This window comes from Buteo buteo, chromosome 1 (assembly GCF_964188355.1).
Source record: "Buteo buteo chromosome 1, bButBut1.hap1.1, whole genome shotgun sequence".
Classification (NCBI taxonomy): Eukaryota; Metazoa; Chordata; class Aves; order Accipitriformes; family Accipitridae; genus Buteo; species Buteo buteo.
The window spans coordinates 29,278,629-29,300,116 of NC_134171.1; the positions used below are offsets into that span (position 1 = coordinate 29,278,629).

The 21,488-nt window shown below is 38.4% G+C and overlaps 1 protein-coding gene across 6 annotated transcripts in view; it reads right to left on the bottom strand.

The window, feature by feature from the left end:
- The window catches only part of CORIN (corin, serine peptidase), a 167,263-nt gene that overhangs the window by 129,477 nt on the left and 16,298 nt on the right, over window positions 1–21,488 (bottom strand). For all 6 annotated transcript variants that reach the window (XM_075025355.1, XM_075025331.1, XM_075025366.1 and 3 more), the window contains exons 2-3: window positions 19,681–19,825; window positions 9,022–9,474 (exon numbers count right to left, since the gene is read on the bottom strand). In XM_075025355.1, coding sequence (XP_074881456.1) covers window positions 9,022–9,474; window positions 19,681–19,801 — 574 coding nt within the window. In that variant the 5' untranslated portion in view covers window positions 19,802–19,825. The remainder of the gene's footprint in view (window positions 1–9,021; window positions 9,475–19,680; window positions 19,826–21,488) is intronic.

The following is a 21,488-nucleotide window of genomic DNA, read 5'->3' on the forward strand; positions in this document are numbered from 1 at the left end:
TTTGTTTCATTGTTCCCACTCCTGAAAGCTTCATGACAGGCTAAGCATGTAACTTCTTGCTTAGCCCCTTGGTCAGTTCATGGTTCAATTTTGACAACAAACATCTGTGTAAACTACAAGCAACAAGGTGTAAAAAAACATAATGGATGCATAAATGGCACAAAGCTGAAAAGACTTCTGTTCTTTAAAGTTTTAAAGGTACACACATCCATAACTCCAGAAGCACACACACGTCATTTAAACACTAGAACAAAGCTGACTTTGTAGTTATTTCCAAGGAGGGAATCTCCCACTCTAAAGTAAACCACACTGCTGAAAGGCCAAAGAGTAAAGATACGTGGAAGTGCAAGGGGGGTGTGATAGTTATTCATAGTACTCATTACAGTATTAATCCCAAAAGATACTTGAGGTCTGCCAGGAATTTTACACAGAACACTGTTTCATCAGACTGCATTTGGACAGATGATACTCTACAAACAAAATACTTGCAATAAGGAGCCATGAAATTATTAAAGGGAATTGAAATCACAAGCTTAGATAGAGGTAAATGTATAAGAGTTAGGAACCTCATCACAATTCTCACGCAAGTATTTGAAGCTTTTGGCAAACTTACAGTTATCTGAGAGCAGCAATGCAATGATAAAAAGCTAGTAAACTTTTTCCTCCTTATAAACGTAAGTTGTAATGAAAAATCTCTCTATATTCTATATAGAGAGTAATGACTTTTAAGAATCTTTTGGATTCCAGCCAATACATCTTATATGTCAGAAACTTAACGGTCTCCTTGCCAATCTATGCCCATGCACCCATATGAAACGGCAATGGTGGAATAGACAAACTGATGAAAACCAGGTTCTTGCTATCAAATTTAGTGAAAATTCACCATGTGTTTCTCTTGTAAGTCACTAACTTTGCCACATCAACTGCAAATTTAATTTTAAATTTCTGCTACACAAGAAAACCTGAATGGCTCTAGTGATTATTTTGACTAGTGAAAAAAAATGTATTTTTTAATAAGGACCACATTGCCAAAATTTTAGGGCAGCTTTTTTCACTTTATTCCTTTAATTTTGAGAAAAGACGTAGGTGTAGGTGAGATAAAGAAACAGAAGCTACCGCTGGAAGAGAAAACACTCTCAAGCATGAACTTGTGCACCAACAAAATTAATAGTTACCATATATAAGTCTACTCATGCTTGCATTTGCATGAAAAAAACACAGCTGAGTGGCTAAACTCCTGGCCTGGGATTTAAGAGACCACTGTTTATGTTCTTCTATGCCAATCTGAAAAACCATTTTCCCTTCAGAAGAAAATCATGTTTTAAACGTGTTTTGATATTTCTTTTTTTTGAGGATGCGAATACCCGTAAAGATCTACCATGGGTCTGTTACTGCTATTACCCCTTATATAACTGGGTCTATTCCAACTTGTATGAGTAAACATAAATTGAGCTAGAAGACAAAGTGATTTATTAGGTCACTGCTTGAGATACTGGGGATCAGGGAGATGCAAGCCTATGGTCTAACTTGGGATGCAGTTACTGAATACCATAGCTTCAGTAGAGAAAATGTCTTTAGTATAAGCAGCACAAGGCAGGGAGAGAGAGGCAGGGAATTTCTTGTTTCTGTGCCACATGTGACATATCCTGTCCAGCTATCCCCACAGTGCTTCTCATATTACTCTTTTCTACCAAACAAAGCTGGGCCAGACTAGTTCTCTGTAGATTCTAGGAGTGGCAGAACACTAAATATCAAGTAAGAAATGCTGGGTAGAGACAAAGAGATTTATTTCATGTATAAATTAAATGTAGTTAAACAACAATAGAGAGGATTAGGATGGCTTCTAGGCTGAGCAGGGGACTGCAAATATATTAAATTGCTCAGTTTCAAAGATGTGCATGGAACGTGAAAAGACCCAAAGGCCCGCTGCCTAATAAGAGTATTTGTTATTTAGGAAAATAGTAAAAGATGCAAACAAGCAAACATAAACACTATGCCTTCTGAAATGCTTAACAATTCCCCTGATACAGTGAGTCGCTTTTACAAAGGCACTTTTCCACTTCATTCTTCCAAGCGGCCGCCTAGGGCTCGGCGTTTTTTCACCCTCCTGCACGCTTGTGCAAGTGCAGGGAGGGGCTGAAGAGGAACCAAATTCCACGTTCATCTGGGACGCGTGCCTCTTCCTAGCACGCTGTCAAGTACATTCAGAATAACCCGCAGCTGGAAAATGCACGTCCCCTACAGCCCCCCACCTTGCTCTTTACCCAGTTCTTTCCCTAAGGAAAGCTCTAGAGGCCCAGTGCTCTCCCTGGACCCCCGGGCACAGCCTAGAGCCGCGCAGCCAGGCTGCTCCTCAGGTGAAAGCCCCTGCAGCCCACCTCTTCTGCCCCCAGCGCCACCTCCCGCTAACACACGGGGGTATACCTCCCTCGCCGCCGCCGCCGCCGCTTCCCCTCCTCTCAAAGCAGACGAGGCCTGTGCCCGTCGTCCCTCGCCCCGGCTGCCCCCCTTCCTCCCCGGCAGCGCCGGGGCCCCGCTCCCGCCCCCCGCGGAGGCCGGGGCCGCCGGCAGCGGCAGCAGTGCCCTCTCGTGGCCGGAGCCCCGCAAGCGGGCCGGCGGGAAAAGCGGGGCTGGAGCCCGCGGCCCTCAGCGGCAGCCATCGGCCGCAGGAGCCGGTGGGGGGCATCGCGGGGCCCCGCTGCGGCTTCTGGGGCTGCGCTGAGGAACGGGTCTTGCTCTCTCAGCGCCTCGCAGCGTTGGAGCCTGCTGGGGCGGGGGGGGGGTGATGCCAAGCACAGACAGGTGCGGCAGAAGATCAAGCTCGGTCGTGTTACTTTTCATGTGAGGAGCTGAACGCTGCCACAGATCTCCACTGAAACTTTTTTTCGTGAAATGGCAGAGGGGTGACTAGTCTGTCTGCTAGGAGAGAAGTATGAGAGACCTGGCACAGAAAAAAAGGGCTATCAAATACACATATGCATAAACACCAGTGAGTGGAAGAAACAAAATCAGATACTAATACCTCTTGTCCCAGTGCGTATTCCCTTAGTTTACAGGATGTTTTTCTAGGAAGAATGTCAACCCTCGCTCACTCTCCTTCTTCCTGTCTCCCCATATCAGCAGCATTACAAAACAGGGAGTCTGCTTCATTTGAAACAAAAACATCCCGCTCAATCTCATTCACTTGAGATCTCTCCTGGTCAATCCCCCACTTTACTGCCTAACTGCAGCCTACTTTTTTTTTTCAAAAAGTACCAATAAAATTGTACTGATATTTATCTTGGACAAACATCCTTTATTCTTTAAAATAATTACTATTTAGTATATGGTTCTTTTTCTGTTAAGCATTGATTGACAGACAAACAGAATATTACTGCATATGCTTCTAAATTCCATGAATACACACCACTGAACCTATTTGTTCACCTAATACTCCCTTCCTGACATTTTTGCTATCAACAAACTCTCCAGTGAGCCATCCTAGTGACTTAGGACCATGGCCTATGCCTTCAGAAAACATTTAAACATGAACTCACACAAGCTCAAATCCCTCCACAGGAAAAACATATTCCTTCACTTGCTTTCCAACAGAGAGGTAACAGGTCACATTTAACTCAGAAGCTGGCCTTTGGTAGGTGCCACCATTATACGTACAAGAAAAATTCTAAGAATTTAGGGCAAATATAAAGAACAACCACCTAGGAGTATAACAACAACTTCTGGCAACCTAAGATTTTAAGCCTTCACAAGTCAGAGGTTGCAACTAGACTATTGTGTTTAAAAGCCCCCAACAGACCAACCCCTCATGAAGTTCTCCAAGCATTTTCACACTTTCTGGTATTCTCATCATCCTGTGGCAATGAGTTCCATGTGTGCCTCCTTTTTTTTTTTTTAACTTACTGATAACAAAAAAAAAAAAAAAAAAAAAGCATCTACCAATATAATGAAAAACAGTAACTGTTCCCTGTTCTATTTCTCCAGGACACTCAAAATGGTATGGATATCTACCACAACCACTTAGTCCTCACCAGCTGTTTTCCAGCAGGAAAACAGTGTCTTCCTCCTACTTAGTGCCTCCTCACAGCTAAGCCGCTCCAAGTCTCTACCAGTCTGGTCACCTGCTCTTTGCCCTTTCCAATTCTACCATTATCTTTCCGAACTTATACACTGATGTAATGAGATTTTCTGTTTTGTTCTTGGCAGACGTCATGATAATACCTAACACCCTGTTTGCCTTCTTGACAGTCATGGAGCCAGAATGCTGTCTGCAGCAAATGGTCAGGTCTCTTTTTTTCGGTGGCAAAGCTAGCTGAGAGTCCAGCATTGCATCACATGGAGTTAGGGTTGTTCCCCACTCTCCAGCATTCTTTTGCACAGAATTGCACAAGATTGGCACAAAGTCATCTAAACCTTTTATCAGTCCCTCTCTCCACTATGAGACCTTTATGTGATTCCCAGCTATTTATTTTAGACAGATAATTCTGTATCAGCAGAAATGTTGTTACTTGACTATTCACTGCTTTCCCCCATCGGAAAACCCTGTAAGACTCCATCAGTAATCTTCTTCACTGTGAAGCCCAACCATTCATTCTTATTTTTCCTTTTGTCTTTTAATTAGCAATTAGTCTGTGAGAAGATACTGTTTAAGACTTCTCAGCGAAGACTCTTGTTACCAGCATTTTGAAAAAACCCAATATGTTGTATTAACCAGCATTTTCACTGACTCCTTCGAAGAACTTTCCAATAGACTTGTGAGGCATTGCTTCCCCTTGTAAAATGAAAATACACTTCCTCCATCTCTTCCTTATTGTCTCATGCATTTCCATTTAGCCACTAATCTATTCTTTACTAGAACTTCTGCCAAAGAACTTCCTTCTGCTTCAAGGACTTTTTAAATAATTGATGTCATATGTGCCAAATTTCATTTCTCTCCAGTTAGTAACTCAGCAATGTCTTACTTGTGTTATTTTAAAGTCTTGAGTGAATACCATATGCTCACAATGTTTATCATTTCTCATATTAATGTGTTCTAATGTCTTTTATTGAAGCTGTGGTTCACCAGTAAAGCAAATCCAGTGCTAGCAATACTAACACCAGACCAAAAACATTACAGCCACATGAATGCCAGTTCAAATGTCTTCAGAAACTCTGGTTGGTTTTGCACTGGCAGTCTCTATGTTGTACGACATATCATTTGTCTTTCAACACCCTGCATAAAACCAGCATAAAGTCCAAGTTATGCATGCTTACTAAATCAACAGAAATACATTCACCTGCCCACATCTGAACCAGATGAAACTTGTACTGATGGATTATCTGCTAGTGATCTGCCTGCTTCCATAATGATGGAACATCAGCCTCACACTTCATTTGGCGATTATTTTCTTTATAAGATAGGCCTAAAAAGCTCAAAGCTCCATTTTACATGGGTTCAAAACTGATTACATAAATTCATGGGAGAACGCCCATTAGGATGCACTGCAGATGACTGGAATCTGCTACCATATAACGTTGAAGTGTATCTGTATGCTAGCCCTAGTTTATTCTTCTTTAGGCATGTGCGAATGGTCACAATCGGATCCAGACACTAAGCAAGAGAGACTGAATTTGATCTACTTCCACCATTCCCATGTGGTCATTAAGTTTTACTTGTCCCAAAAAATCCTTTTTGCTCCAAAAGGCTATTCCAGTCTCACTATTCCAAAACTTATTTATATCTTATCTCCCAGTTATTCCCCATCTCCCTCCACATCAGAATACACAAGAACTTCTTGTGGACATCAGACCATGTTCTCTGTTACCTTAGAGTTCTCTCCAAGAAACAAAGCTTAGTGGGAGAGGAGAGATCAAAAAGGCCGAGGACAAGTGTAAGGAGTTAATTTGCAAAGGCCAGGACAAGCAAGGTAGTGAGGAACACTGTGTACTCGTCAAAATCCCCTGCCTTCTAGTCCTCCATGCGTTGGACAGCCACAGGAACACATAGTTATTCTGAGATCAAATTCTTCTGGATCCCCAAAATATATCTACATTTTTAATGTATCTACAGCCAGAATTAAGACAACATCCACATGAATACAGATAAGCAAAACACCTGAAAGTGGAATTCAAGACTGAGAGTTTATTGATTAGTAACATACTAGCTCCTGATGTATCTGATAGGGGGAGAAAAACCTAACTTAAGCATCTCAGTTTGGGGTGGGGGGTTTTTGTTGTTTTTGTATTTTAAAGAAACCTGTGGTATTTCACATCTGTCTTTGAAAATCTTTTGTCCTTTTCTCTTTACATAGAAGAAACTACCTCAAAGTAGAATCCCAAGTAGTCATGCCTACTGAATATACATGCAGTCATGCTGCTGCTGGAATAAACTGCACTTACCAGAATAGAGCACAGAATAGGCTATAAGTGCCTTTCTATATAATACCAAACCCCAAATATTTGAAAGTTTAGAAATCCAGACCTAAGCTTGTCCTGAGCCACTGTAGCACTGTCCCTGTGTCAACATCCTAGGAGGACAAGATAATTGCCTCCCATAGATATAATATGCATGCATATTATATCTATCTCGAAAGAGTTCATTCCAACATAAGAAAAGGGAAAAAAGTTTTACACTGTTTCATCTATATTTCCTGGAATTCCAGGTATCTCAAATACGATGATTAGGCAGATGAATATAAATACAAACACAGAATCTTACACAATATATCCATACTGTATCTACCCAGTTACTAAGACTGCAATGCAAAGACAGCACCTTCTAGAATAGGAACAGTTAGACCCCACAACACATCAAAGAAGACCTATTTAACAAAATCAGGCAGTATATTGCCCTACAGTTTTGCTCAATATTAATCATCAGGCCACTAACTTTGAGGTGTCCTTTGCTACAGTATTTAATGAAAATCCTGTGGCTTGGAAGTATCTGTAGTGTAGCACACTATGCTTTCATGCTGTTCCTTGGCGTGGTGATAATTAACCAAGATACCAAAAGAGGTAAATTAATAAATCAGTAATAGGATACAAGTGTGCATTTTTATACATTTGTTCTGAATTTGGGGTGCAGGGGCAGAAAATAAGAGATAAATCTGTTTAAGAAAAATAATTCAGTAAACAGAACCTACAGAAAGCCTGTGGAGTCACTACAGTCTAGGGGACAAAAGAGAATACTGACAAATCACTGATTCACAGTAAGTTATTATTTTTGAAAGCTACTTTATGAGTGAGAAAGTAAGTTATTGCTGAAATGCCTTCAGAAGGAATCTCTTCTGTGTGCCAGGTTTTAAAAAAAGTCTTATTCAAAGGTTTTCCCTACTTTTACTTCACTCCAGAAAGAACAAGAAAAGACATAACAGCTGTTTCCCAACTTTTATCTGCCTGTTTGGGGCTGGGGGGAGCAGCAGGGACAAAATCCTGAAGGGAGAATGCTTAAAAAGGAACAGCAGAACAAAAACTTTCACGTAACTAATATCAGGTCTTAAAAATTAACTGAGCACAGAACCCAATAGAGGAATGACACACAGGCCTGCTCCTCAAAGTAATTTATAATTCAGCAGCATTTCAGAAGTGATCACCACTGTCAGACACCATCTCTTCATTTTCGTTTTATAGAAATTTCAAAAATGCATTTAATAGAGTGCGCCACTGTCACTGACCATCTCCTTTCATCTCTTTCAGATCTCTCTATGACCTGGAATAAGTTCTGCTTTGTGCTCTGGTGGGATCAAGAGCAAAGGAATGATATGCAGCTCAAAAGAAACAAAATCATTTTAATATGGTACCCTAGTGTTTCAGCTGTTAGCAAAAGAGTATCAGGGAACCTTTCAGTACCACTGACATGATGAATCAATAAAATTACCATGGCACTAATGAAAAGCACCTGCCTTCATAGTCAAACCAAAAAAACCCCAAACTTATCACAGTTAACTGTTATTATTCTCTCTAGACATTTTGATTATAGTCCCCAGAAACGTCATTGGAATTTTACTGCTACATAGAGAAACCGTTTCAAATTAGAGAAGAATTTATCCATTAACACAGAAAAAGTTGTAACTGTAATTACATCCCAAGTTCAGGAAGGTACTTGCCACATATATAATCTTAATGAAACATAGAAAATGCAATCTACAAACTGAATATGGTCTGCAGTAACTCATTTTCAGCCTTAGTAAGCATGCATGATTATCACTAGTTGAAGAATGTATTGTAAGTATTTGTCCTGGTTTCAGCTGGGACAGAGTTAACTGTCTTCCTAGTAGCTGGTACAGTGCTATGTTTTGGATTCAGTATGCGAAGAATGTTGATAACACTGATGTTTGCAGTTGTTGCTAAGTAGTGTTTAGACTAAAGTCAAGGATTTTTCAGCTTCTCATGCCCAGCCAGCGAGAAAGCTGGAGGGGCACAAGAAGCTGGCACAGGACACAACCAGGGCACCTGACCCAAACTGGCCAACAGGGTATTCCATACCATGGGATGTCCCATCTAGTTTAGGAACTGGGGGGACTGGGGGCAGGGAATCGCCGCTCGGGGACTAACTGGGCATCGGTCAGCGGGTGGTGAGCAATTGCACTGTGCATCATTTGTATATTTCAATCCTTTTATTATTACTGCTGTTGTCATTTTATTATTGTTATAATTATCATTATTAGTTTCTTCTTTTCTGTTCTATTAAACCGTTCTTATCTCAACCCATGAGTTTTACTTCTTTTCCCAATTTTCTTCCCCATCCCAATTGGGGGGGGGGGGGGGGGGCGGCGAGTGAGCGGCTGCGTGGTGCTTAGTTGCTGGCTGGGGTTAAACCACGACGGTATTCATAACTGAAAGAATTTCCTGCATCTTCCTCAACAGGGTCGATCAAATGTTCTGATAAGAAACCAATTGCTTGCAACATGGAATGTGCATGACAATATAAATTATCAAAAGGGACACATTCCTTAGAACTCATGGGAACACATTGGGAAGCATACCAACAGGATGTTCTGTCCTTTTTGAGTCAGAATTATGGAGCCAAATAAAATGTAAACTTACTTTTTTTCCGATCCACTTTTTGTGGCACAGACGGACGGGAAGGACCTAATACTGGCAGAGTGGTCATCCTCTCTGTGTTGTTAAAGGATGCATCTGCAGACCACAGAGTCTCCTCCTTTGCAGTGGCAAACAGCTGGGTGCTGTCTTCAGAGCCTTCTGCCAAAGCAGCATCATACGTAGGGTGAGGATTGAGTACTGTGGCTTGAGTTGTGAGAGCAAATGAATTTTCCTGGAAAGTCTCTCTAAATATATTTGAGTTCTTGTTTATTTGGTCAATGTGAGATAAAGGTGCAGTGGTCCAGGAAGAGGGCAGTGTGCCGAGATCCATTGTGGGCTCAATCTTGGAACTGTTTTCAACCATGTTTGGCAAAAGAACATCAGATGTTTCAATGTCACCGTTAACTGTGAGGATCTCGCTTCCATTTGAATAAAAGCATGTTTTTTCTAACACACCTGAAAGCAAGGAAAAAAGCACCAAAATTAACATCACCTGTAAGGACAAGTGTTACCAAATTGTTTTGGAAGGTTAATAATAAATATAATGGCACAGATTAAAAAAGTAATATTTATTTCAAAGTTTAAATTAAAGAGAACTAAAGCCAAGAATTTCATGTTATATATTCAACAAAACAGCAGTAGCACATCAAAACAAAAGCTATGACTACTCTAGGATAAATAGAGAAACATATAAACCCTTCCATGAACTAAAAATGTTTTAATCTTATTTGTAGTAGGCCACTGAACTCTTACACGTTTATAACCACAGAGTGTAATTTCGGGGAGCTCCAACATGCATTCGTTCTATCATAGTGTTAACCAAGATTGGCAATACTATTTTTTTTTCTCTTTTTAAATTGCATCATCTCTTGTTTTCATAGTACCACCATCTTCAGAAAGCTAATTCTGATGCTTCAAGGGAACCAATACATTTTTAATATATTTTATATTCGCTAACTTTTAAAATGGAAAGAGGTATTGTTTTCTCTATATAGGATTACATAATTTAACTACCACTGCTAAATATAGGTTCATGAGTTCTTTGTCATTCTTCTCTGATACTGGATTTTAAATATATACTTGTATCCAAAATTTTAGGCACTTCCTGGGGTTTCTTTGTTGTTGTTGTTGTTTATTATACCATAAACACAGACTTTGCTTAGTTTTATGTGTTGAACAGTTGCAATTAATTACAGTTCACCAATCAAAATAGCTGCATAAAACTAACAAGATGCATCCCATAAGCATCAGCAAATTCAAACTAAATAGTAAGAGAATCTATTTTTAACCTGTGACTATTAGTGAAATATTTAATTAATCCAAATAATAAAGAAGGCATCTCAAACCTATATAGGACATATAACTTAGTTATCTATAATAAAAACTACAAATACTAACTGAAATTTTTTAACCAAATGTACTAGAGTCATATTTAATGCTAGAAGAGAAGCACCATTCTGTATCACAATATAAGAAATTTTTGGTAAATAGCAAAAGGAATTTTTGCCACTAGCCCGTCATGTAAAAGAGTTTAACAATCATAATAAACACAGTTCAGCCAGACTTGATTACAAATAATTAAAAGGAATCCCCCAAAACATAAAATCTCCCAACAGCTTTTAAATACCCTGGCAACGATTGATAATTTTAATAGCTTTTCTTGTTGTCTACTCCTAACAGTGATATTTAATCTTTCCTCTCATGTTGTTTCAAGACAATAAAGTAAAAAAACAAGGGAAGGAAGAATATTTGTCCTTTCAATGATGGGACACAAACACAACAGCATTTCCTTAGCCAAAATCCAAAGAAAAGGTCGAAAACATGGGTTCCTCCAGCTGGGCTCCATGTGGAAAGAAGAGAGTTTTCTGCTTAGCCTTTTAGCTCCTTTTCTTCTCTCTCACCCTTACTGCTAGCTACAGGCCCTCAAGACAGAAAGATGGTCACACCTGAAGCACATTAGCAGGAATTCACCTCCTGTTGTTCTCTACAAACCCTCTGTACTCAAGGCAAATCACGCAGTTTCTTCTTTCTGCTATGAAGTGTAAATCGTTTTTTTCCTAGAGTTTCATACTGATTTGAGCCTTCATTAGCAGCTTGGTACAGATGACTCTTCGAGTCCACGCAACACCCACCACCATCTCCCCTGAACTTCATTTTCAGTTTGGTTACTGTGTTTACCAAGATGGCTATTCACATGATCCCCTCTCAGCCAGGCATCGTTCACCTGCCACCACTCCAGCCTCTCTTCCCAGCCAAACCCACCACTCCAGGCACCACACACAGCCCATACCCACTGAGCCCCTTCCCACTGCTGTTATTGAATTCCTATTCTCACCCCTTCATGCACTCTGCAGCTAGACTAAATCAGTTGACTGGTCTGAAATTCAAGGACTGGCCAGGAGGAAATCTTTATTAATCACAGCTACAAGTAACTAACGATGCCAGAAGAATCCAACTTTTAGTTACAGTCTGAAGTAACTTAGGGTTGCAAAGCTTTATAGGTAAGAAGAAAAGAGAACTAGAATAGCTAAGAAAGGGCAATCTTAGTATTTCCTCTTTCACCGAGTAACTTTTATCTGTAGCAACTGGAACCAGCAAGAAAAACTTGTAAGATTCCTGAAATATAACCTGGATCAATGAAACAGTTACCATTTGAGATTTACCATGTCCTCATTTATCCGGCTTAGGTTGTTTTGGCTCCTGTGTCACTAACTGTGAGTAAATCTTTGTGTCTGACTTCTACTGGAAGAACCCAGGGGAACTTTATATATATACGTGTTAAGGTTTCTGGTTTTCCACCAGCAAATGTTCATAATTCATTGGGATTTGGAGGAATTTACTGAGTGAATTTTACAGAAGCAACTAAAAATCTCTCACCTGCAAATTATTTCAGCAGCTCTTTTTTTTTTTTTTTTTTTCCCCTAGAGTCCTCTGGTCAGGCCAAATGGGAACAATGAATGTGCTCTGGTTTCACAAATAGGGACCAGTAGTAATACGATTTGCTAAAATCTAAGACTTTGTGACAGATAATGCTCAGAAATTGTGCTCACTCTTACGTAGCTTTACTTGGATGCTTCGATTACAAATAAAGCTTTGAATCTCTATGATTCAGAAGCCTACTTTGTTTCAAATTTCAAACTTCAGTAGTTTTTTTCTGTAGTTTGCAAAAAGTTAAAATGAGCTTTTTTCCTCCTTTGGAGGTAATTTTTTTCCATAACTCAAGAATAGCTGAGGGGATTTTTTTCACATTCTCTGTTCTCCCTAGGCTCGTCTCTTCTCCTCCACTCAACACAATAGAAAAAGCCTGCAAAATGTTGGTCCCAAAGAGCTATGAATAATGATTTGAAGTCAAAGTAACAATTATTAGCTATTTATATATCACTCAGCAGAACAGCAGGCAATACATTACAAGACAGGTAAACTCTTGAAATTTAAAAAAACCCTTTTGGTTTAATATAGTGGACCAATAAGCACTGTTAAGGAAAATACTGAAGTTACCCACTGGATTCTATCCTCTCCCCACTCAGCCTTATTTCATGCTTTTTCTGGAATTACAAGTAATAGCTATGTCTTTTACTACCCATAAGGCGAATTACTTCTTTCACTGAGATCCCCAAATGTTTGTTTGCTTCTTCAACCCATCTTTCCAACAATAATGTTTTTTGTTCTATTTTCACAGTTTCCTAGTAATAACTCCCCTTCTCGACAGGTGCACCACATAATGAACCTCTTCTACACAAAAGCCCTTCCCAACTGTATCATCTCAGCTGACAATGAATTGTATTAGAACTCTTTTCAATAGGTTTTTTTTTTTCCCCACAAAATAACATGAGCCTGGGCTCTGGTGCATATGCCCTTGAGAGAGGCAGGTGTAGACCTCTGTTTGGCATTCCCTGCTGGCTCACTCTAGATGACAACTCTGTTGTGGTTAGTATGTGAGGGTTTTGGATCACCTTCCTGAGTCACCTTCTTCTCCCCCCACATTTTCCTCCTATCTTCACTTCTTCCCAATGCATGGTAGGGAATTCAAGCACTTAATTCCAGGCTACAGAGTCCACTCTCTGAGTTAGGCTCCCATTTGCTTTGATTCTCATACTTTCCCCCCCCTAAAAATACCACTGTATATCTTCAATCTTAAATTAAGCTTACTGGAGATTTTTTATAGCATCAAAAGCCCTGAAGGAACTATTTAAATTTTAAGATAGCTAAGAAAACAGTGTGATACTTCAAAACAATCAATTCTCTTTTAATATCTTCAGTAATGAGAACTGAAACTCTACCAGTGTCTGCTAACAGCCATACAACACATACAGAACATGCATTTTATTCATGTATACATGCGCACTATATCCAGCTATTCTTCCAATGTGAGTTCATATAGAGCTGTAGACAGTAAATCATAAGCCAGATAGTTAACTGGTTGAGAAATAGCTGTAACCATTTTGGATTTGTGTCTCTAGCTACAGCTGGACGTGTCCAGATGACAGAAATATACAGCATGCTGGCCTTCACTGTATTTGGTACAAAAATGAGGAACTGGCACCCGGTCATTCAGTTCAAAGCAATGCTTTGCCAACAGTTTTACTGATAATTTTCCAGTTGGTGTTCACTATTGGGGAATTAATGTTTTATTGAAAGATCTGAAATGGACAGTTATGAGATCTAAGAAATAGTCACACTGTTCAAGCTATTAAATTGAGATTTTGGCAGTGTATACTGTGTGATTTCTAGCAGTTCACAGCAGGAAATCTCAAAAAGACCAAGTTTGTTTAAAAAGCTAATGAAACAGAGCAAAGCAGCCTACCAAAGTATGTGTAATGGATGAGGCAGTTACACAGGGAATAAACCGCTGGTTCGCTACTATAACTAGCCAGCACATATCCACTGAGATTTCTTCTGCAGGGTCTGTCCCTATGACTCTGCACTCTGAAGAAACAGGTACATCACTGATAATATGGAGGTCCCATAGCATACCAAACCTCTGTGCATCAGTTGAGCTGCAGTAATAGACTTTATCCTGCTCCTCCTGTCAAGTAAAGACATTACCTTAAACTGCTTACTAGCTGCCCAAGCGGCCAAAGAGGAAGTCAGTTCTAATTTTTTTTTTTTAACTTAACAGGTGACTTATGCAAATAATGGATCAGTTCCCAGATAAAATGGAACAAAAAGTAGACTTTGTAGATGGCATCTTTTAAAGAAGCTGCACAACAAAGCCAGGCTCCTAAGGTCCTGTGCAGAAAGGAGAGATTTGCCCTTTCATCAACTCCTGGCTTTCAGACAACAAAGTCTCAGCAAAAATATCAGGATCATATTAAAGGGCTGGAGGGGAAGAGAGTAGCTACCCTTCATATTAACAGCTGTTGTTGCCTGAAAGTTCCCAGTTACAATCATAACTCTGTGGTCTAAGAAAAAAATCTTACCTGATATCTTTTTTCCCTGTCTCTTGAGCATGATGTCATGTAACTAGAAAATTTTATTTATAAAGCTTTTCTTAACCTAAGAAATGAAGTGTAACATACACATAATGGTGCTATTGCAATTCAGAAACCAGTCCTGAACTCTATGCCTGTGTTAAATACTTTGCACTGGCTACTGAATAAAGCTCCATGGGCTCCTTGGGCATCAGTTATGCCACACCAGAATCCGTGCTTCGGTCACTGTGACCTTCTGTCCATCTGTGCTGGATGGACTGACAGACTTTCATTATTATTCTCTAGATCACAAAAACAATTCCCCACTGACCTCAGTGATGTCTCACAGCAGGCATTCTGACCTGGAGCTGTATTCACAGCATCTTTTTTTTTTTCCCCAACATTCCAGGTGTATAAAGAAGGCTTGCTAGACTAAATTACAGATGGGTGAAATACAGGCTGCTCCGGGATACACTACTTTGGACATTCCCCATAATATAGCTGGGTTGGCAAGATCGAATTAAAGAACCAGCAGATCATTTAGCTCATGATTACCATCTTCCACCAGAAAAACTCCCAGGACCAAATGGTTTATTTATATGCTAGTGTTAAACTCCTAAATTTAGACACCTGTCTTACAGCAAATATTGCCATTGATAGACAATGGAATTGTTGATATTTCATGTTGCTTTCACAATTGTAACTTTCGGATCTTCATGCTGCTAGTCACTTTAGATTTTGAGGACGTCATATGCCTCAAGGCTTGACATCACTTGGAGAACTAACAGCATCTCCAAATGATTCAGGGATCAAGATCCTTTACCCTGGAGTATAACTACAACTCCCTGCAACTTTAACTTCCTCTGTGTAGCAAAAAGTTCCTTGTGGGCCAGTACAGTTGGGTTCTCAAATTGACACAGAAGTCTTGACATATGCATGTTACCTTATGAATGTGGAAGATCCAACTGCCACAAAGCTAAGCCTAGTAGTTTTACTATAATGTACTTTTCCTGAAGTTTATTCTGTGAAGGAGGCACAGCTCCTTCTGTGTTCTCAGCAGGGGAAGGGAAAGGAGAATACAGGTCTCACAGATGATATACTAGTAATGATCATTGTTCAACCAGTGACATGCAAGAACATTGACAGCATCTCTCAGGTGGACAGCATCTTGCTACAGATTTCCCAAACAACAGAATGATTTGAGAACTGCCCATGCTAGTTTGTACTTATACAAGGATAATAAAAATGCAGCTATTAGAGTGAGCTTTGTTTTTAAGGAGAGTAAGATGAAAATGCTAAATACAACCCATCACACATAACACTTGTAATAATTCTCACCAAGAACCAAAATTAATCTCAAAATACATGTCAGAGCCAAAATATAAACACTACATGCTGATAATGTAAGGATGGTGAAAGAACCAAAACCTCAATTATTTGCATATCCATAGTCAACAGTGCATCTTAGAGACTTTGATTGTAATCCTCATTCCCACCAGTATTGATGGACAAACAGATTTTTAAAACATTATTTTGCAAAATGCATGAATGCCTAACATTGTGCATAGATAAGAGAGTATGCTGCTTGCCTGAAAGGCAGGCTTCTTTGATGTGGTCCTGCAGTGTGATCATATGCCCAAAAATTACATCTGAACTGTAGAAGTCTGACATGCATGAAACCATTCTTTATGTGTGTCACAAGACTTGTCCTGAATTCTACAGAAAACAATAGACAAAGCATTAGTTGTGGATGGCCGTTAACAGGAGGTGGTAGAAGATCACGTAAGTATGAGTTGAGGATACTGATGTGAAGGAGTGGGAGGAAGGGGACATCTACTACGGAATGCATTTGTCACTATAAAATAAATGTAATTGATTTTCCTTTGGAACTGTAAGTATAAAGCATTTTGTTTTTCCAGAGAAATAACTGCAATGGTAAGCAATTATGGTACAATCAAAAAATTTTTTAATTTGGTATAATGCTCACCAGCTGTGAAGGACTTTTTAACTATGTTTCAAGTGGTTTAGAACACTTCCTTTCTGTAAGGAAAAAAATGAAAATACCAGAGGTTTTTCATTCTTACAAGCATGCTAATTTTCACCTTTGTAACATTTGCATACTACTCATTATTTAAGGTATCTTTTTCAGTGTAAGCAAAATGGGACATAGACTACAGATTCTAACACAAGTTGAAGGTGGTCTTACATCTCTCCATTTTAAAGGAATATTTAGCTATTCAAACCATGGATTCAGTTATTGTTTGTTTTTTCTGGAAAGTAATGAAAATTGACTATACTATAGTATTATCCCCAGAAAAAAATTATGGACCAGTCTTATTAGAAGGCTCTTGATGTCTTTAGGGGTCAGATGAAATTTTAAGATACCAGTAATTTTAGTCATGTATAATCTAGCCTTTTCTCCCCCCTTCAAATTTATATTGCTGAGTTAGGTCTTCATGGTCAAGGTCTTGCATGTTAGGTCTTCAACAGTCCAAAACAAGCACCATTCCTAAGCCCTCCTGTCCCCTGATGTGATCAACAAATTATTATGGCCATGGTCTAAAGGCTAGACTTCCTTCATAGCAACTGGTACTGCTTCTACTTCAATGAGTGAAACAACATTTATTCATTACAAAGTTCTCTTCTACAGATTGACAAGCATGCTATACTCCTGATGAGAGACAGAAGAGTATGCAGAGCCAGAGTGTAAGTACATAAGAGAAATGAAAGCTAAACAACTCAGCTTGATATTTTCTTCTATGTACCATAAAAGTCTCTTGTATCTTTAGTCAAAATATGTATCTTTACTGATAATTTGCTTTGTCCTTTCTTTGTACACGGTTCTAACAAAATAACTTTTTCAAGGGCTTTGCATCTTGAATACTTTGATGGTAAGTAATTTTTGAAAGGTTGATTAATGACATTCTGAATACAGGCCCCCATGACAGACCTCAAGTAGGTACTGCTCTACCTGTCTCCTTCCACCCATACCAACTTTTCAGTTTCTTCAACATCAGAGCTTGCAATGATGTGCAGGCAACAAAACAGATGTAAGGAAAGCAAACAGGAAAGTTCTAAGGTGCATGCACACTTTTTCATGTGTATATGCCTCATTTAATTAAAAAATATTATAGAAGGAGGAGAGTAATTACTTACAAATTTACCACAGGAAACAAAATACTCTCTTGCAAAATGTAAAAGGCCTAATTTTCTGATGAGTTCATTACCAAAGTCAAATCAAAGAAGTTCATAAGGTTCTAAACAATAAATTGGAGCTCTCCATTTATGTTTTAAGCACCAGTGAATGATACTAGAATGAAAACCATAGAACTTAACTCCTCCATTTTGTGAAAAAATAAGAACAGAATTCCCTATATATCGAATAATTTGTGTTAGCCAGTCAGAACTATCAACTCATTTCTTACATTGTAAGTCATCATACCAGTATTAGACTGTAACAGAATTCAGTTATTATTGATCTGAAAAGAATATGAACTACAATTCTGGATATAGTGTATTCTCAGTAAATAGAAAAGACTATATTACACACACTTTAAAGATGCCCACAAAATTTGTTCATTTAATTCCAGTCATCAGATATATTTGTTCTAGGCTATCAATGCACATAAAATGAAAGCTGCTAACAGAGAGAAGAATACTAAATTATAATCATACTAATTCAAAAGATGCTGATGAGAACTTTGCCAGTTTTAGACTCGGGTAATAACACCAAGCCTTATTCTTCACCCTACAGTAATTACATTGACTTAAGAGGACATAGTCCTGATTTTTGCTACCTAAGTAGGATCAGAACAGGTCCCATTTCCCCAGTTGATTTCATACATTTTAATGAGTGTTATGTCAATACATGCCTCAGAGGAGGAGATTGAGTAGGGCTGACGTAAATACACCTGCTTTTTTATCTGCTTTCTCACCAAAGAATGAAAATCTAGGGCAGAGGATATGAAGGATACAAATGGAATGCTAAACATAAGGAAAGTAAATTGAATGGCATCATATTTCCTAATTGCCAGACTTATTTGATCTTAATCCACTTCAGACTGTTCTTAGTTTAAAGATACATCCCAAGACTTACTTGTCAATCATAACATTCACTAGCTTTGTTTTTTTTTTTACTTCCCCAACTTAAGCTAAATGAAAAGAACAGGCCTACAACGTCTTGTTGCAAATCCTTTACAGACCGAATTGAGAAAACAGATTTAAGTTGTCTTGATTTTGACAGTGCTGAAGGTGCTATTGAGACGTGTTTAGTTTCTTCCTGTGCTTGCTAACTATTTGATTCCATGATGCGGATTGAAGTTGGGGGTTTGAAATAGGAAAATAGATTTATAACTGTATACCTCACACATTACCCCACTTGTTACAGATGTGCTCGTGAAGTCCTTAAGGAAGCTCAACTAGAAATTATTCTTGTTAACAAAAAAAGAAGTAAAAATCCCAGAAACCCTCAGCACTGAAAGCAGATGATTTTTTAACCTTTTTTTTTCCTGAAAAAGTAATGCTTTAACCTAGCATTACTGTCTTTCTCATGTTGTAGTTCAATCAATTTAATGATATGTCAGCTTCTCTAAAGGTAACAAATGGAAGGCTTTTTAAAAAACTTTTGTAATAAATTACTACCTTTTAATTCTGTAACAGACACAGAGTTAGTTAACAGACTAAGCCGTTATGAAGTCTAATATACTTGAAACAAGCTTCCACAAAACATACTTGGGGTTCTGCATTGATACATATTTCATATTTTTCCTTAGTTAAACTGTAATATTTTGTAGGCTATTCAGAAAGATTTGTGGCTATTTATAAGCTAACTTTCACCTGAAAATAAAAATTAGACTTGCACATCAATGGGATGTGCAAAGGGATAAATATTCCATTCCACTGACAGTGGTCTAAAGTTCTAACATAAATATCTTTTTGTACCTGTAAAATGACTGCTGAAAACCATCTACATACTACACGCTTAAGGTAGCGTGCTCCCCAAAAATCTACTTTGAGTCATTCAGAAAAGGTTTCCTCTTCGGTACCTTAAATAGGTTTTAAATATATAAACCTAAATAGCATATTTATTTCTCTGCAACAAACATTATTAAGTCACTAGGTAGATTAGTTTGTAAGTTAGATGTGCTCAGATATATCTTTATTGTCCACAGTTACATTTGCACTTGAGAATGCAGTCTCAGTTTTAGTCTCCTTAATTAAAAATGTGTCAACTTACTCTGTTAGCACTCACCTACAAAGGTAAGCAGGATCACCAACAAAAGGATAAGGGCACAGATGCATGGAATCAGTATTAGGAGCAAAAGTCGAAGGAACTTGGCAGAAGCCAGTTTCTGAGAGCAACCATCCCCCATATTATCCTCATCTGTTCCTAAGACCTGAAAAACAAAAAAGCCAGTTTTATCATTCTGGTGTCAATTAGTAACTCCTATGTTTTCAACAGCAGTCCTCCCCACTACACAGAACAGCTATGTGATTTCAATATATGCTATAAATGGCTTTTAGAGTCTTAATGAAAACTTGTATGTAAACTTCCTTTTTGGTGGACAGCCTAGTGTAATCCATATAAGAGTTTAGTTCAGCCAATATCCACAGACTTAGAGCTTCATTGAAATTTCTAAACATTTCTGATGAACTAGAAGTTGGATAGGCATTTCATTTGAAAAAATGTAAAATACATAATAAATTTAAGCAGTTAGGCTAAATACCACTTATCTTATAATTAAAAATAATCCATTACTAATTCTTCAAGAGCGCCATGTTCTTAAGTTTCTTTTATTAAGGAATCAAGCAACTATTATAATCTTTGTTTTATGTGACAACAGAAGTGATAACGACTGTTCCACTTATTATGCACAATAATGCTGTCTCATTTTCTAAGTACTTTGCAAAATTATAACTTATCACAGTATTCTGTAGAGTTTGCAACTAATATTTTCTGTTCTATAAATGGAATATAGAAGAATAGAGAAAATTGATTTTCTGAATTCAACTGAGCCGCACAAAGTACAAAAATTCAAACCTTTGCAAAAGCCTAAACATGTATTTAATATATATATTTTTAAACATAACTCCATTAAGACTATGATCTCATATACTGGAAAAATGTCATACTTTTTAAACAGAAACAAAAACAAAATTCCATATGAATATTTAATAGCAAGACTGAAACTGTTGTTATGAACTTAATATATCATTATTCAAAATTGACTAAAAAAAATTACAATTTTCCCTATGATAAGGTGAAATTGGATGATAGGATTATTAATTCCAGACAATGTCTTCCCAAAGGATAACTAATAGATTATCCTCTTTGTCAGGAAGATCAATCACGTTGAAGTTGTTCGTGACAGGACTTGAGTGTAAATGCATCCATTACCCTGACAGCCTCCCCCCAAAGAACCTCAAGAGACTGAAGTCTACAACATATATATTATTAGTCATGTAAATGCCAGTCTCTGTGGGTTATCCCTTTGGCTGGGTCTGCTGTAAGTGCCTTCCTGTGAAGAACAGGTTACCAGACTGACTGGCATAAATGTAAGTTGAACTATTTCTTAGGGAATTGCTGCACAGAGACTAGATTTATATCCCCCCAACCTCACTGCCCATTTACTGCTTGACTGAGAAGACTGTGGCATAAGTGGGATTTACAGCATAATTTTCCATCATTCCACAATGTCTCTTGCTCCAGCATGGCACAAAGACTATTTGTAAGGAAACTTTCCCCACTGATAATATTACAATATCATCTATTTCTGATACTCCTGGTTACTAGACACTGCAGACACTGTACAGACAACAGAAATGTGCCGTTGTATGTACCTCTTCTGATACTGCTAAGCATCACACGTTATCTGACCTCCTTGAGACCCATCCAGTGCAGTGTCCCATATGACTTTTTTTGCTACTTCCACTGTTCAAAGACCAGGTAACATTGAAAATGCATACGGTACCAGTATGGTGTGAGGTACTAGCAGTATCTCACTTGATAACCTTCTTCCTATTCCAGTGATTCAGTCTCAGCACCATCCTACTACTGGG